The 17452-nt window shown below is 39.5% G+C and overlaps 1 protein-coding gene across 7 annotated transcripts in view; it reads right to left on the reverse strand.

Annotated features, from left to right (window-relative positions):
• The window catches only part of ppp3cb (protein phosphatase 3, catalytic subunit, beta isozyme), a 49615-nt gene that overhangs the window by 17521 nt on the left and 14642 nt on the right, over positions 1-17452 (reverse strand). For 4 of the 7 annotated variants that reach the window (XM_079630287.1, XM_079630290.1, XM_079630289.1 and 1 more), the window contains exons 2-4: positions 6657-6881; positions 3519-3643; positions 3301-3412 (exon numbers count right to left, since the gene is read on the reverse strand). In XM_079630287.1, the coding sequence (XP_079486413.1) occupies positions 3301-3412; positions 3519-3643; positions 6657-6881 (462 nt within the window). The remainder of the gene's footprint in view (positions 1-3300; positions 3413-3518; positions 3644-6656; positions 6882-17452) is intronic. The other 3 variants (XM_079630288.1, XM_079630293.1, XM_079630291.1) reach the window with 1 other exon arrangement.

Genomic DNA, 17452 nt, shown 5'->3' on the forward strand with positions numbered 1-17452 from the left:
TGAATATATATAAATCATAATAATAGTAATACATTTATTATATATTATAATAATTAATTTAACAAATATGAATTATTATATGAAAATTATTATAATTTATTATATTAATTATTATATTATAAATAATCATTAATAATACTTTATATTTATTTATATGTATTCTCATAAAATTATTTTTAATATATATACTTTTATTTATTTTAATAATTCAAATTATTATTAAAATAATAATAAAAACAAGATATTTATATAAAAATATATATGAATCATAATAATAGTAATACATTTATTATATATTATAATAATTAATTTTAACAAATATGAATTATTATATGAAAATTATTATAATTTATTATATTAATTATTATATTATAAATAATCATTAATAATACTTTATATTTATTTATTTAGATGTATCCTCATAAAATTATTTTAAGTATATATACATATATTTATTTTATTAATTCAGGGTTTTAGATACACCGTCTGGTGCACCTGGACATATCATCAGTGATGTAACCTAGGATCACGGGGGGTTTCGGGTCTTTCAACAATCAGACCCCCTCCCCTAGGCGACCCAGCCGGGGTGATCAAGTCCCAGCTTATGTCCAGGTAGCGCTACTACCCTACACGCCATGCCTCTCCTCTCCTGATCCACAGCCACCTTGATGCTACTTCTGCAGCATCAGTGGCCAACTTAATGGCCCTTCGCTGGCTCGCCCCTGTGATGCCAAGCATTTTGTAGGCCCTGCAAAGGGAATGGCCCACAAACCCTCGACATCCCACTTCGACAGGTTGGCATATTGCCCGCCACCCATTGCTCCGGCAACCCTCCACAAGCTGGGAGTACTTTGCCCTCTTTCTTTCATTGGCCTCCTCCATACGGTCCTCCCAAGGCACTGTTAACTCCAAGAGAATTACCTGCTTGGAGGACTCTGAGGTGAGCACAATGTCAGGCCTTAATGTTGTTATGGCAACTGCTTCAGGGAACTTCAGCTGCTTGCCCAGATCAACTGCCAGCTCCCAGTTGCGCGCCGTTGCCAACAGGCCAGAGGAGGTGCCCCGGGCAGCTGGTGTTGACTTCTCCCCAGCTCTGACAAAGGCTACGGTCTTCACTGGGCGAAGGCTCTTGCTGTGGCTAATTCCACTGCAGATAGAATCCGCTACGGCTTTTAGGACCTGGTCATGCCGCCAGCGGTAACGCCCTTCGCCCAGGGCTTTTGGACAGCAGCTCAGGATGTGTTCCAACGTTCCTCTCCTCTGGCAGAGGGGGCATGCTGGTGTCTCCACCTTTCCCCAGGAGAAGAGGTTGGATGGACTTGGCAACACGTCATAGACCGCCTGGATCAGGAATTTTATCCTGTAGGGTTCAGCCTTCCAAAGCTCAGTCCATGTGATTTTGCGCTCCGCTGTTCGCTCCCATCTTGTCCAGGCGCCCTGTTGCCGCATCCCAGCCATCTGGCAAGCTCGCTTCTCCTCAACTCCTGCACGCACCTCCTCCAGGATCAGGGACCTCCTCTCTTTCCCTTCTGCCTTGTCGTAACGAGGAGTTCTTCTGCTGCCCAGGCCAGCTCTCCCCTGTGCCACTGTGCCCACCAACACCCTTTGCCGTAGCCTTGACTCTGCGTCGTCCACTGCCACGGCCGCCCTCCACTTCCGCCCTGTCCTGACCTCAATCCCAGCCTGGGCAACCTTTGGATCACTGGACTCCCGATACTGTAGGACCTCCCTGGACCGCGTCACCATGAACTCCTCGCTCAGGCTGCTCATGGGAAGCTTCAGCTTATTGTTCTGCCCATATAGAGCGATGCTGCTCAGGCTTCGAGGCAGTCCCAGCCACCTGCGCAGAAACCTGCTAATCCTCATCTCAAAGCCTTCCACCGTTGAAATGGGGACTTCATACACCAGGAGGGGCCATAGGATCCGAGGGAGAATGCCGTGCTGGTAAATCCAGGCCTTGAACTTGCCAGGAAGGCCAGACTTGTCCACCGCGGCCAGCCAGGTCTCCAGGTCTTGGTTGGTCGCTTTTGTGGAAGCTGCGTCTCTCAGGCTACAATTGAACACCTTCCCCAGGCTCTTCACAGGTTCCTCTGTCAGTGATGGTATCTTGGTGGTGCCAAGTGAGAAGTGGAACTTGTCAGTGACCTTCCCTTTCTTCAGCACGAGGGACCTCGACTTAGCCGGCTTGAAGTTCATGCGAGCCCAGGACATCAGCTCCTGAAGGCCATTCAGGATCCACCTGCAGCCTGGGACAGATGTTGTGGTCACTGTCAGGTCATCCATGAAGGCTCGGATGGGTGGCTGTCTAACTCCAGACTTCGAGAGGGGCCCCCTACACTGCATTTCCGCAGATTTCACCAGCATGTTCATGGCGAGTGCAAAAAGGATAACTGAGATTGTACAGCCAGTGATGATCCCCTTCTCAAGCTTGTGCCAGTCTGAGGTTGTTGTTCCGGAGGAGACTCTCATATGGAAGTTGGTATAGTAGTTATTAAAATAATAATAAAAACAAGATATTTATATAAAAATATTCACATATATAATTTATTTCATTTTTTAATATATCAGATTTCAGACTTGCTATAGAGAGGAAGATTATTATTTAATAATTACCTAACTTTCAGTTACAAAATAATATTATTTTGATTATAATATTTTAATATTAAAAAACATTCTCAAATGAGATATTTATTTTAAATAATGTATTCATTTAATAATAATAATAATAATTTTTATGATATAATAATAAAAATGAAACTAATTTTAGGTGTATGGTGTGTCCCCATTTAGATAGAAAAATGTGTGTGTGTGTGTGTGTGTGTGTGTGTGTGTGTGTGTGTGTGTGTGTGTGTGTGTGTGTGTGTGTGTGTGTTTTTCTGTGATGGGTAGGTTTAGTATAAGGGGAAAGAAAATACAGTTTGTACAGTACAAAAATCATTATGATTATGGAAAGTCCCCATGAAACATGGAAACCCAAAGTGTGTGTGTGTGTGTGTGTGTGTGTGTGTGTGACTGTTCTGTCAGTCAGCAGATGGTAAAGGAGGGCACTCACTCCTCCTCACTCCTCTCATCAGGGAAATCACACTCACAGGCTCCCTGGGCCCAACATTAACAGGCAAATTAATTTTCTGCTAATCATACTCCCTCTTTCTCTCTCTGCATCTCTCTTTCTGTCTGACAAGAGACTGCTCCAGAAAAAGACCTCCTTCAGAGGAGATGAGAGGTGAACTGGCGTGTTTATAGGAAATGTATAGTGTAGAGACACCGTAACTGAAAAGACGAAGAGTTGTCAGTACTCACATTCTTGTTTGAAAGTGAAATATTCAGTCAAATGTCTACATTCATGGTTTCCCCGCAGAAGAAACAGCGTCTTTGGGTAGAGGATTTTCAGTGACCAGAGGTAAAGGACACACTGAAGGAGAGAATAGAGATAGAAATAAAGAAGCTTTCACAGACCACATCGAGATATCTGAACTATATCAAACTAGGGTCCCTAAGCAGGGTGAAGGGTGACTTACCTCAATACTGAAGTACCCTCGGTCCACATAGTCCCCTAGAAACAGATACCTCGTCGTTGCAGGAGACCCGCCAACCTCAAATAACTTCATCAGGTCGAAGAACTGTCCGTGGATATCTCCACACACTGCAACAACACAAAACACATCGGCATTAGCTGAAGGAAACACTAGCGCTTTCAAAACAATAAAAGAATTATAATAGTGAAAAGGTTTTAGCAGAATGATCATTTCAAAAAAGTTGTAAATATAGAAAGATCAAATCAAAATGTTTAAAATCATTTTAAACATAATTAAAATAAATAATAATAATGTCATTTGTAGTTATCTGCTGAAATAATGTCAAGCACTGGTCCTATTAGCAACATTAGCAAATCGAAATGGTTCCTGCATGTAATACATGTGTGATGTGCAAAATATGGTTGTTTTGTGTCTGACTATGATAACAAAATTCAATAGTTGCAGCTGAAAATCTGTTTCAAACCATCCAACAAACATCTTGTATATTAAGATGGGAAGAAAAAATCTGTGTAGATGCTCATAGAAAGATCACCATCCTGACTGAAGTGTGTGTGTGTGTGTGTGTGTGTGTGTGTGTGTGTGTGTGTGTGTGTGTGTGTGTGTGTGTGTGTGTGTGTGTGTGTGTGTGTGTGTGTGTGTGTGTGTGTCTGATTAAAAGACAAAGATGGAGAAAGTTAGCAGAAGATATGGTGAGTGTTGTTTTACATCTAATGAAGACGTCTAATTGGAGCTATTCTCATGTGAGTGTGTGTTCCCAATGGGAGGTCAAAGGGTTAAAGGGCACGAGGTCTGGAATGCCTGAAAGCACACAAAGCTAACCATCTCTTTCTCTCTGTAATGGGACCCAGGGAATTAAATCAGTTATCCAGCGAGCCATTAATTTTTAATGACTCCTGTGTGTGAAATTCACTAGGCCACCAGCTGATGAGGGTTCACAAATGCATGCTGGGAGAGAGGGAGAGGTTTGGTCTCAGGTGTGAGGCCAGCGCGAGCGGGGAAAGGTCCCGTGTTTAGCCTCTCTGTCTGCTAAATGACGGTTTCTTCATAGCTGAGGAGCAATGTCTTCGTCCCGTGTCAGACCTCCTGAACCTCGCTTTGACTCATGGGAAATTAAAGTCACAGGTGCGGTTCATTCTCTCACCTCTCCTAACAATATCATTTATTCTCTGATTGTCATATTTGCAAAGTTTTCTGCTAAGGTGAGAGATGTATCTTTTTTCTGTAATAAAATTGTAGTGTAACTCTGTCTCACCACAGAGAGTTACATAAATATGTGCATGTGCATATCAAACTCCCTGTTCTTAGTCTCTAGAGATGTATTTTGTACATATTCATATTACAGTATGCTTATACTTGTGAATGTATCTTTTAATCCTCTGACACGTGAATTATTCAATCTCAAAGGACAAAATCTTCTATTTTTACTCTAATACATGAATATAATTATTTATTTTCCCCCCAGAGTTAAACATCTGTCCACTGCAATAGAACATAAAGGTGATACCCAGCAATGTTGAATTTGTTGTCATTCATAAATAAATAAATAAATACAATGAACTGGACTACCATTCAAAAGTTTGGGGTGTCTTATGAAGTCTCTTATGCTCTCCAAGGCTGTAATTATTTGATCAAAAATAGAGTAAAAACAGTAATATTTTCAAATATTACAAATATTTTTCTATTGTAATATATTTTAATATGTAATTTATTCCTGTGATGACCAAGCTGAATTTTCAGCATCATTACTCCAGTCTTCAGTGTCACATGATCCTTCAGAAATCAATCTAATACGCTGTTTTGCTGCTCAATAAACATTTATCATTATTATCAATGTTGAAAACAGGTGTGCTGCTTCATATTTTTGTGGAAACCATGATCCACTAACTTCAAAAAGTTTGGGGTGAGTAAGAATAAATAAAAAAAAGAAAGAAATTAGTCCTTTTATTGACCAAGGATGCATTAAACTGACCAAAAGTGGCTAGGAATAAATTAAATTTCAAAACACATTAAAATAGAAAACAGTTTTTACTGTATTTTTGATCAAATAAATGGAGCCGTGGTAAGCATTAGAGACAAAATCTGAATTATTCCAAACATTTGACCTATAGTTTATGTATTTGATATTAGTTTATTTAGAGATGAAAATAACCTTCAATGATCATATATGTTGATAATAGAATAACAATATGGGCCCTATTTTAACGATATGAAACGCAAGTATCAAACGCGAAACGCAAGTAACTTTGTGGGCGGATCTCGGGCGCAAATCTAAAATGTGTTGGTCTGAAGTCGCTTCATTACTCATAGGTGTGGTTTGGGCGTAACGTGCAATAAACCAATCAGAGAGTCCTCTCACATTCCCTTTAAGAGCAGGCGCGCTTGTTCCATGGTGGATTGCTATTATAACGGCGGGTTTGCCAGGCGCAAGCAACTTACATGATGGTAACGGTGATTTTGCAGTCTTCAGAATTTAGTTTCCTGGTTCTTGACGGACAACCCACTTTGTCAGGTGTCCTTATATACAGTACCGATGTGTCTTGCCACTATTTGTCAAACAGGTTTGATCCGTCATTACTACAATTAGCCTGAATAATTTAGGTAAATGTGTAAGTTAGATTTATGCCTATTTTTTCACATCTTCATGGACACCACTATGATTTGCCTCGTGTGGTAATATTTCTCCTTGTATTTATGTATGGTTTGCAAAAATATGAACTGCTGCGTCTGTGTAGATGAGAGAAGCAAAGTGTATGCGCTTTGTGCACTCGCTACATTATGGCCAATCATGCGCCCTTAAAATAGCATCGAATAATGCGCCACTGACTTTAGACTAGGTTTGTCCTGGTCAGCGGCGGAACTGTTTTCTGAAACTGCAAAATAGCACCAGGGAACATTTGCGCCGGGACACGCCTCCTCTTTTCGCTTAACCACCCCGGGGAGCGCAAGTTCATTCCCTAATTTACCGACGTGCGTCTGTGGAGGGAAAGTCCGCTGTGCGTCGGGTGCAAAATAGGAATGATACATGCGTCGGCGTACGAAGTAATTTGCGCTGGGTGCAAGATAGGGCCCTATGTTTTTATCAACAGCTCATGCCCTCTTTTCGAGTTAGAGATGAGTAACCTGTGACGGGGGCCTCTATGTCCAGCATGGTCTTCTCCTGGCGGAGGATGGCTCCCCCCTCGTTGATGATGCGCAGGGCGACGGGCTCCTCCACGCGACCCTCTTTAGTGAGGTGAGCCTTCAGCAGGTCCACGCGCGGCTTCCCCTCGCTGTCGAACACCTCTCGCATGTTCAACCTGTGGCTCAGCGGAAACGGCACCGCTGCCGAGAGAGAAAGAGAAGAACCTAGTAAATGGTGTAGAAAACCAAGAGGGAACAAGATTACAAAAAACATCCATTGTATAGAGACACATCCAGAATGCTGAACAAACTTTATTCCTGAATTCAGCTAGCATTCAGGCCAGGACGCACAGGACACACTCAATAACACACTTTTAGAGGGCTTCCAGACGACTTTGTGAGGAAGAAGAGGATGAGAACCTGGACTGACTTCACAATTTAGATCAGGAATATCCAAAATAATCTACTATAATGCTAAATATACTGTTGATTCTAAGTGACCAGGCATACAGTTTTCAAATTGTGGACGACAAAACAAGTGAAAAATCCCATAGACTGAAGGAAGGATCAACTTGAGGGTTGGCTTACATTCCTAGACATGCATACCAGTCAATGTTAATGTACTAACTACACATTAAAAACACTAACACATTGACTAGGATTTCTAAACAGCTTACTTACAGTTGTTTCAACCAATTTAATTAGGATTTTACAGTCACCATGATCGGTCAAAATGGACCATTTTTATTGAAAATTGCAGTATTTAAGAGTAAGAGTAAGAAGAGTAAGAAAAACCTTTATTTGTCCCACAATGGGGAAATTTCTGTTTGCAACAATAGAAACAGGAGAGAGATAAGACTACAAATAGTATTTCATAGACAAGACAAGTGTCAAACAAAGAAACAAAGAAGGGCCGTTCTTACAAAATCAAATCAATCAGAATTTCTGTACAATAAATAAGCCTAAAATAGACTATGCCTTATACAATGTCCAGCAGCATAATAAATAAATACTAATAGTATAAAAAATATCGTAGAAAGGCACTGCACATAAGTCAGATTTAGCAAACTATATGGCACATGTGATATATGATATATGATTTATTATAAATGATTTATCCATGGACATCTTCTTTTCTTTTTTTTATGTTGCTTTGTAATCTTTAATCAAAATAACTTCCCCTCCCTCTTGTAGCGACATCTCTTCTCGGGGCAACCTGTCACTCACATGAGATCCACCAATAGCAAACCACAACCATTCAATCAATTCCATATGGACAAAATTGAGTCCCACCCTACATTTCTTTTCTTGTTTGAGCCGATTCGCTCGGATATATGTCATTATAGGAAACAAAAGACTATCGCAACTTCTGTTACATGCCGACTTTACCATTACAAATGCTAATTTCACTTTTATTTGTGAGGTTATGTAAAGAAAAACTCATCAACATATCCAGACCTGTGAATGCAATCATTTTGTGCTTGCAGCATCTCCAAATACTTTAATATCTCAATTGTTTCTCGTAGACAGAAATCATATGAAATCGAGAGCAAAGGAAGATTTAAAGGGATAGTTCACCAAAATTTTTTAATTCTGTCATTAATTACTCACCCTCATGTCGTTCCAAACCCGTAAGACTTTTGTTCATTTTCGGAACACAAATGAAGATCTTTTTGATGAAATCTGAGAGCTTTCTGTCCCTCCATCGACAGCTACACAACTACCACTTTAACGCTTCAAAAAGTTAATAGAGATTGTAAAACTAATCCATAGGAATTGAGAGGTTTAGTCCACATTTTCTGAAGAGACCGATCGCATTATATGATGAACAGATGTAATTTAGCTTTTATTCACATGCTGTAACGTTCATCAACTCACACATCAGTTAAGCTCGATGTTCGCTTGACGTGCGAGAACCAATGAGGTTCATTCTCGTGTGACGCAGCACGTTTGAGCTTCTGCAAGAACCATTGTGGTTCATTCTCATTCTTAATTCGTGTTCCAAAGATGAACGAAAGTCTTATGGGTTTAGAACGACATGAGGGCGAGACAGGATTTTCCTTTTTGGGTGAACTATCTAAGGCTGACAAAAAAGACAAAAAGACTGTAAAAAGGTGAAATGAGAGCAAAACTGTGGCAAAGTGTTACCGGGCAACAGCAGCCAGAGGTTGGCATGCCACCAGTGAAGCGCATCACACACACACACACACACACACACACACACACAAACACACACACACACACTGAGTCATAGCAGCCCACATGCTAACCCATTTCTACATCCAAAAAATGTGTTTTCAAAAACTTATTTTTCCGCCTGTATTCAAGAGTTTGAGCCGCGCAGACGTGCAGCATCCAAAACAATAACTGTGAAGAAGATGAATTCAGTCAGGTAACATTTACATATTTCAGGAACAGAGGAATGGAGTCACTTCCATGATACAGAGCATCAGATCATATAAAGAGCAACGTTTCATTGCTCAGAGGTTGCTTTTTTGTTAAATTGAAGTATTAACTTTCTCTCAGAAGTTTTTTCTAATATTTCTTGGAACAAAGAAAAATGGACAGAATAGAGACAAAGGTTGACAGAGAAAGTATAGAGCTAAATAATGAATATGGATTGTAAAGTTCAGATCATTTGATCTTCCGGGTGTGTTCACACTTGGCAAGTTTGGTTCAATTAAAACGAACCCTGGTGCGATTGCTCTGTTAGTACGGTCTATTTGATTAAGTGTGAACACTGTCATCCGAACCCTGGTGTGCGTCAAACAAGCAGACCGAGACTCACATTTTCAAACTCTGCCGTGGTTTGACTGAAATATGAACGCATCATGGATTTGGATGAGGAATATCTAAGTTCATAATAAAATCTCTGGCTTTTGATTGGAGAACATCACAAATGAGAGCTCTTTAATATCTTAGTTGTTTCTCGATGAGATAAAAGTCTTTTGCGTATGTCTGCTGCCTCTCAGCTGTTTTTCCCACATGTGTCTCCTCTAGAGTTTCAGAAGAGATATCAACAATGTCTAAATGAATCTGAGATGAAGAGTTTTTGAAGCTCCAAAAAACGCATCATAAAATAAATCCATTTGGCTCCAGGGTGTAAATAAATGCCTTCTGAAGCGAAGCGATGGGTTTTTGAAAGAAAAATATTCATATTTAAAACTTCATAGAATCACTGGCTTCCGGCAACAGCCGTACGTGAAAGACCATTGCCGAAAGCCAGTGATTATAGTTTATAAAATGTAAATGTAAATATTTTTCTTACAAAAATGGTTTCACTTTAGAAGGCATTTATTAACCCACTGGATTCGTATGGATTACTTTTATGATGGATGGATGTGCTTTTGGGAGCTTCAAACACTTTTTAAAGCTGGGAAGAGCCAGGATATTTTTTAATATAACTCTGATTGTGTTCTGCTGAAAGAAGAAAGTAATTTACACCTATGGCTTGAGGGTGAGTAAATTATGGGATAATTTTCATTTTTGGGTGAACTATTTGTATTTTCGCATTATATAAAAGCATAAAGTGTTTTTCGCATTATATAATAGCATAAAGTGTTCTTTAAAATTGATTCGAGAACCCTAGGGTTCTATATTTGAACCCCACCTTTTTTTCTAAGAGTATTTGAGCAATAAAATCTTTCTCTGAGTTGGCATCTGAGTATGATTCTGGTCAAATATATATTAAGACACTGTTGAGATCTCTTCTAAAACACTCTGAAGTGAAACGTGTGAGATTACTAAGGTTTAAGGATAAAATCTGAGAAGATTCTCCCTTTATTCTTCATTTAATCCCAATCCAGTCTAGGAAAAACATTTGATCTATCAAGGAGATGTCATCTGTGATTTTCCTTTCCTGCTGATCAGAACATGATGACATGCACAGTGTGTTTGACAAGCTTCAGAATGAGCGTCCTGAGAATCTGATCTCCTCTGTATATTTGTTATTGTATGTGTGTACAGTAGGAGTGTGTGCGTGTCTTTATTTAGCAGTATGGGTGTATTATTGAAGTGCAGTATGCAGCAGAGATATCTTACATAACACTGTCTCCTCAGGCAAGTGCACTGCTCTCTCACACACACACACACTGCCGACTCCACAAGCATTCACATGCACGTGATAAATGCACACACGCGCTCATGAGAAGAGAAAAGAAATATATGCACGACTACAAAATGTTCATAAATAAACCAGACACGTGAATGCAATTATGTTGTGCATGCATTTTCCAAATATTTTTCAAAAAGACTCAAAAAGACTAGTATTTCTATATAACCTCTTTAACCTCTCAACTGCTTCTCCAAAAGGGAATCAGATAAATTGCAGATTTAAGGCTGCTCAGATTATTCTACTGAAAAAGAGGCCCTGTTCTGTTTACACCTGGTATTAAGATGCGTTTTGGTCGATCGGATCACCAGTGGACGACTCTAAATACAGGTGAAAACGTTTTGAGCTTGTCTATTTTCGTTCGCTTCCAGAGGTAGTCGAAAACGCATTCAACCGGATTGATTTCGTAGTGTAAACGCTCATGTGCTCCACCTACTGACCTACCTAACGCGTAAACATCATGGGAAGAGCTCTAGACAGATGGGATTTAAACTTTGTCGACTAAAGACCCAGTGTAACGGTCACCAGCTGAAGTGCCCTTGAGAGCCACCAGAGGGCACTCCACATCAGACTATTATCACTCCCTCACAAACTACATTTCCCATAACTCACTGCCTGGACTCATCATCACTGATTGCATTCACCTGTGTCTCATTACCCTGTTAGTCTCAGGCTATGTTTACACGGAAAACGATCTGAAGAGAACTTTTTATTCTGCGTTTAGAAGAGCGTTATGGGGGGGAAATCTGCGTGCATATGGTGACGCAAAAGTGTGTGAAATTCGATGTAGTGTGCACTCCAGGCGGCTAGGTGGCAATGTGAAGCACTGCCACACAACAACACCAAGTCCGCACGCCTGCGTACAACCTTCCTTCTACTTCTCTCCCTAGTAGACTTTTGACGTGAACGCGACGGTGGAGCGTTTTTAAGATTTCCACTCTGGAGGGTGGTTTCACTTTTTTGCGTTTTTAAGCCCCAAAAACGCTGTTGCCGTGTAAACGAAAGGCACATCTGATAACATATTTTTACATTTTCACCCGCAAGTGTTCTTGTGTAAACAGGGCCTCAGCCTATTTATACCATCTTCACTCATTCACTCACTGCGAAGTTTTGTATGTTGTTGCACTGCATTTCCGAGCGTTTTCCCTGGTTTCATGTCTCTTGGTTTTTTGATTTCTTGCCTGTTCCGTGGATTACTCTTTTGCCTCTGACCCCTGCCTGTTTTGTTTGTTTGTTTGTTTGTTTGTTTGTTTGGACTGCCTACCTGTGTTTTTACCTATTGCCTGTATATTGGGTTACGTGTCTGGATTGCCCCTTAATTAAAGCTGCATTTGGATCTCAACCTTCGTGTCTCGGAGCAGTTCGTAACACCCAGTTTGTGTTGAAGATGAAAAACGTACCAAGCACAATGTTCTCGTTTCATCCCTGATTTCTATCACACACTCACAGCGTTCGGCACGGACTTGCGGCTTTCAGAGCAGAGACGAAAGCTGATGCTCTCCGTATGTTTTTTCTGTCGTCTCCGGGCGCATTTATATTGCTTATTTTGTCTATTGCATGGAAAGATCTGAAAAAGTCCATGCATTTACCCAACCATAGACCTTCTCCTCGAAGAAATCAGGACAGAACTGGTTGAAAGTGGATAAAAGAGACGGATTGGTGTAAAAGGGTATGTGTCTCCCTCGTCCACTTGTGATCCGATCAACCAAAACGCATCTTAATACCAGGTGTAAACACAGCCAGAGACCCAAGTACTCTCACACGTGTCTCCTCTAGAGATCTTAACAACATCTCAAACTCTGCTCAGATATGCCAAGATCCCAAAGTCTGCAATACAATGAGATTCAATATCAACTCTCATATATTTCTCATCAAATTCTTCCAGGATCAAATGATCTACCCACATTAATTTTAGCTCTGTAATCTTACTCCATGTCAACAACCGTCTCATTTGTGTCTATTTTGATTTCTCCTAAGGAATTATGGGAGAAGCATCTGAGGTAAAGCTGATACTTAAAACGTTCATAACTGAGAACGTGCAAACTCTGAGCAATAACATTTTCCCCTGGGTACCTGAAACACGTACAGCAACACAAACACACACAGTCCGGATATTTGCATACATTCCTTCTGAATAAGCACATACTGTACACTGTCCTCTTTCTGAACATGAGAGTAATTACTGTTGTCATGGACACAGTCATACAGTGACGGGCTTTACACACCCTCTCATGTCAACAAACATACATGTGGTGCATCTTTTCACAAGCATTTTAATGTAAATAGACATGTTGGAATATGCCACAAGATTGAAATGAAACTCCATGAATCATTGATCAGAGAGCGGGATGAACCTGCGCGAAACAATGTGAGCTAAATATAAACACGACTGTGGCAGAGACGCAGCTCAGGCCTAAACAATAACACAAGTACAGTTGACGTATAATGTGTCGTGGAGCTTTATCTCTCTCTCACTCGTGTGTGTGTGTGTGTGTGTATATATATATATATATATATGTAGTGTGTGTGTATAACCCAGCTGATACAATAAGCTGATAAATGGTTAAATCATTAATTGATAAATCATTTAAATTCTATACTATTTTGTCTAAAATCCAAAGACAAACATTTTAAATAAACTGAATTTTGTGAATTTCAGCATCACAACATTATTATTACAGAATAAAAAATAATGTTATTGTGTAAATATTCAAAATAAAAAAAAATAAAAAAAATTAAATCTATAATTGTTTTGTTCTTTTAAATAGAAAAAATGCAGCTTAAAATAGGATACGCAAGATATGGTACCCAGTACACACATACACATTTTCACATATTGTGATCCGCAATGTCAATACGGAGTCACCATCTGCTCTGTGTCAACAGTGGTGTTGACCTTTGACCTCTGGTATGGAAAGTTAATATCAGCATTTCATGAATACTCGCAGCGCCTTTATTTTCTCTGTCAAATTTACTTCTTGCCCTTTCACAGCCTGTAAGCTCTCCGTGTGTGTGTGTGTGTGTGTGTGTGTGTGTGTGTGTGTGTGTGTGTGATGGAGCAGGTCAGGGAAGGACAAGCAATGGCAGTGTGAGGTCAGGATAACTGACCCACGTGTGTGTGTGTGTTTGTGTGTGTGTGTGTGTGTGTGTGTGTGTCTGTGTGTGTGTGTGTGACACCCTCCAGCTGCTGAGACAGATGCTGAGACTCCTTTTGAATCTACTAGAGACTCAAGAAAAAAGCCCAGACCCCACACACACACACACACACAAACACACACACACACACACACACACACACACACGCACACACTGATCTCTGGCTCTCACTCAAATGCACACCCACAAATGCACTCGCAAAACCATTTGCAAACAAACAAAAACATTTCTGACTGCTCACATCTCATTTCTGACAGATATTTCTCTGACATATCTTTTGAGTTTCTTCCTTCTCTCATTTCTCTGAGTTTGGTTATCATGGCTTCCCCATATTCTGTCATTTACTCTCTCATGTCGTCAAACCTGTATGACTCACTTTCTTACACTAAACAGAAAAGGAGACAGTGTTTACACTGCTATTTTCCATATAACAAAAGCATACAGTAACCATCAAATATAAAATGTTATAAAAAGATATAAAAGGACAAAGAAAGCACATTGTTGTTCCATTTGAGCTATTACTGTCTAAAGCTTAAAGCTTTTCAACCTCGGTAGTATAATGTAAATGAACAATGTTCACTCGTTCTCGTGTTACCTGGACCGATCTATTCATGTTTATTTGTCACCAAAAGACTTTTGCGAACTCCAGGGCTATAGTGAAGACTACAGATAATACTTCTGCGGCGTTCTCTTCTCATTTATGATACTTTGCCGCTGCCTATAAGCACTGCTGGATCCTTCACTGGAAAACTAAGGTAGGCCTAACTCACTCCCGCTAAACGTTTACTCTATGAATTCTTGCACCCGGGAACAATGAAATTGTCATGCGTATGAATCTGTGAAAGTCTGCGTTTTATGAACAGTGCCACGGGTTCTGTCAGTTTTATGGGAAAATTTTTACTGTTTGATTGTGTTTGCTGTAGTACCATTTTTTTTATCCTGTAAGCATCATCAACATTTTAAGCTGGAAACCAAAATGTTTTTTTGGGTGAGTTACTGCTGTTGTTCTTGCTCCCAGTTTTCATGTTCGGATAGTACTGGATTACTATTGTGGTTGTCAAACATTAGTGGAACTATGGTTAATATGATTAAAGGTTTGATATTTTGTTATACACTATAGTTCAAAAATGTAGTTCAGTAAGATTTTTTAAAGAAAATTACGATGCATTAAATTGATCAAAAGTTACAGTAAAGACATTTATAATGTTACAAAAGATTTCTATTTCAAATAAATGCTAATCTTTTTGATCATCAAATAATCCTGAAAACAAATGTATCATGATTTCCACAAAAATATTAAGCGGCACTGTTTTCAATGTTTCTTGAGCAGCAAATCAGCATATTAGAAGAATGATTTCTGAAGGATCATGTGACACTGCTGAATGATGCTGAGTAATTCCAATTTGCCATCACAGTATTAAATTACATGTTACAAATATTTAAAAATATTAAATTGTTATAATATTTCACAATATTACTCTTGTTACTGTGTTTTGATCAAACAAATGCAGCCTTGGTGAGCAGAAGAGACTTATTTCAAAATAATTTTAATAATCTTACCAACCCATATGCATATGATATATAATGCAATGAAATTCATACATTTTACGTTTGACTTCAGTGTCCGAATACATTTTGGGGCCACTGGTATGGCAGTTAAACTTGTTATTTCAGCTAAAATTGTGCTGAAATAACAAGTCAGGCGATGACTCTGAAGAATGTGACAGTATATTGAATCAACAGAGATGAGAGTAGCTCTCACAGAGCCTATGAAGGAACGATCTGAGTGTTCAGAGAGCTTAGGGATGGTCTGAAAACTCAACAGGTTTGTTGAAATACCTAATCTTCAAAGCACAGTTCATACACAATTTTTTTAATTCTGTCATCATTCATTTACTCCTCCACACGTCGTTCCAAATAACTTTGTTCTGTGAAACACAAGAAAAGATACTTTGAAAATTTAATTTTTTTCTCATACAATAAAGTATCGGGAAGTCTATAACGATAACGACACAGAGGAACGATATAATTGGATTCTTTTTCACAAGGTTTTTTTCCAGCTGATGAACGATAAAACATTGACAGCCAATCAGAATCCACTCTGCGTTAAAGAGCTTAAGCCTTTAAAGTGATAGATGACAAAACTGCAGCATGTGCTTATAATAAACAATGTTATTGTCCGTTGATGTGGACGCAAAAATAGTTATCATTAGTTATCCTTCTTAGTGAGAATAGGCCTGAATAGACCTGGTGATGGTGTAAATTGAAAATGTTTTGTCTTTCTATTTAGCCTCTAAAGTTTTTTTTTTAAATAATTTTCTACGATTACGTGTGTAAGCTCCTCTCCTATGATGAACCGGGATATTCCTTTATTAAAATGATTTCACGCCTTTTCTGTTCAAAACACTAATCACTCATTTCCTTTTCACAGGAGGTTTTCACAGCAAACCCATAGAAGACATTTTTTTTGTTTTCCCAGAGATCCTTTCAGTGAACAGTCTTTAAAATTATTATTTTTTTCCTTAGTGTGAAATGCATTTTAAAAATCTAAAGAACCTTTTTCCACTATAAAGAACCTTATGTGGAATGGAAAGATTCCATGCATGCTAATAATGAAATATTAATGTGATGAGTAGAACAATAATGTGCAGGTGTTTGGTTGATAATATCTCTCCCTTTTCCTTTCTCTATCCTCCTTCCAGTAGTCGATTTCACCTTGACTCCTTACTGTAAGATACGCTCCTCTCAGAGTAACACTTTCAAACGCTGGGCCACCCTCACGCGTTCACAGGCAATGAAGAGGATTGTTCTGCGGATCCGTTGAGCCCGCTGGAGCCCCACCAGTGGTAACACAGATAATGGCCTAGAATCATACTTTGGGAAAGTAGGCCGCTGACAGGCTCGCGCTTGTTCCCGGACCCCAGAGGTACGAGGGGAGGGACTCATTCAGGTCACAGCTGTGCTAGAGTCTCTCACTCTTTCTCTCTCTCTCTCACTCTTTTCTTCCTGACCGTTCACTCCTGCCCTCGCCCCGTCCTGACCCCAACAAACGGGAAGACACTCATAAAGGTTTGCCTTTGAGTGTGAAGCCCTGCTGTGTAAGAGAGAAACCACCGGCGCACTAGCTCAGGGTTTCACTTCCACACGCGGAGTAACAACATGACCGTGCAATCTCAAAAACAAAACTCACTTCAAAGACTAGCCTTTTTTTTATAAAGACTCACATTAGCTAAACATTATTCTTTTTTGAAGGGAAGGGCATTAACAGTTTAACTTGCTTGATTTCACGTGTCAATAGTTCCCCAACCCGATACTTTTCTGTAGGAAAAATATCCATATTTATTACATCGCTTGGTTAAATTCTAATGTAGAATGCGGTCTGTTATTTCTTGATAACAACCGCTGCTAAGTATAACACACCGTTGCCATGAAAAACAGAGCGTTGCCATGGACACAGTGTTATTTAACGGAAGCAATACAATCGTTTTTAAATCAATAAACTCCGTTTTAAATCAATATTTTGTGTTAA

This window comes from Phoxinus phoxinus (genome assembly GCF_949152265.1).
Source record: "Phoxinus phoxinus genome assembly, chromosome: 12".
Lineage (NCBI taxonomy): Eukaryota > Metazoa > Chordata > Actinopteri > Cypriniformes > Leuciscidae > Phoxinus > Phoxinus phoxinus.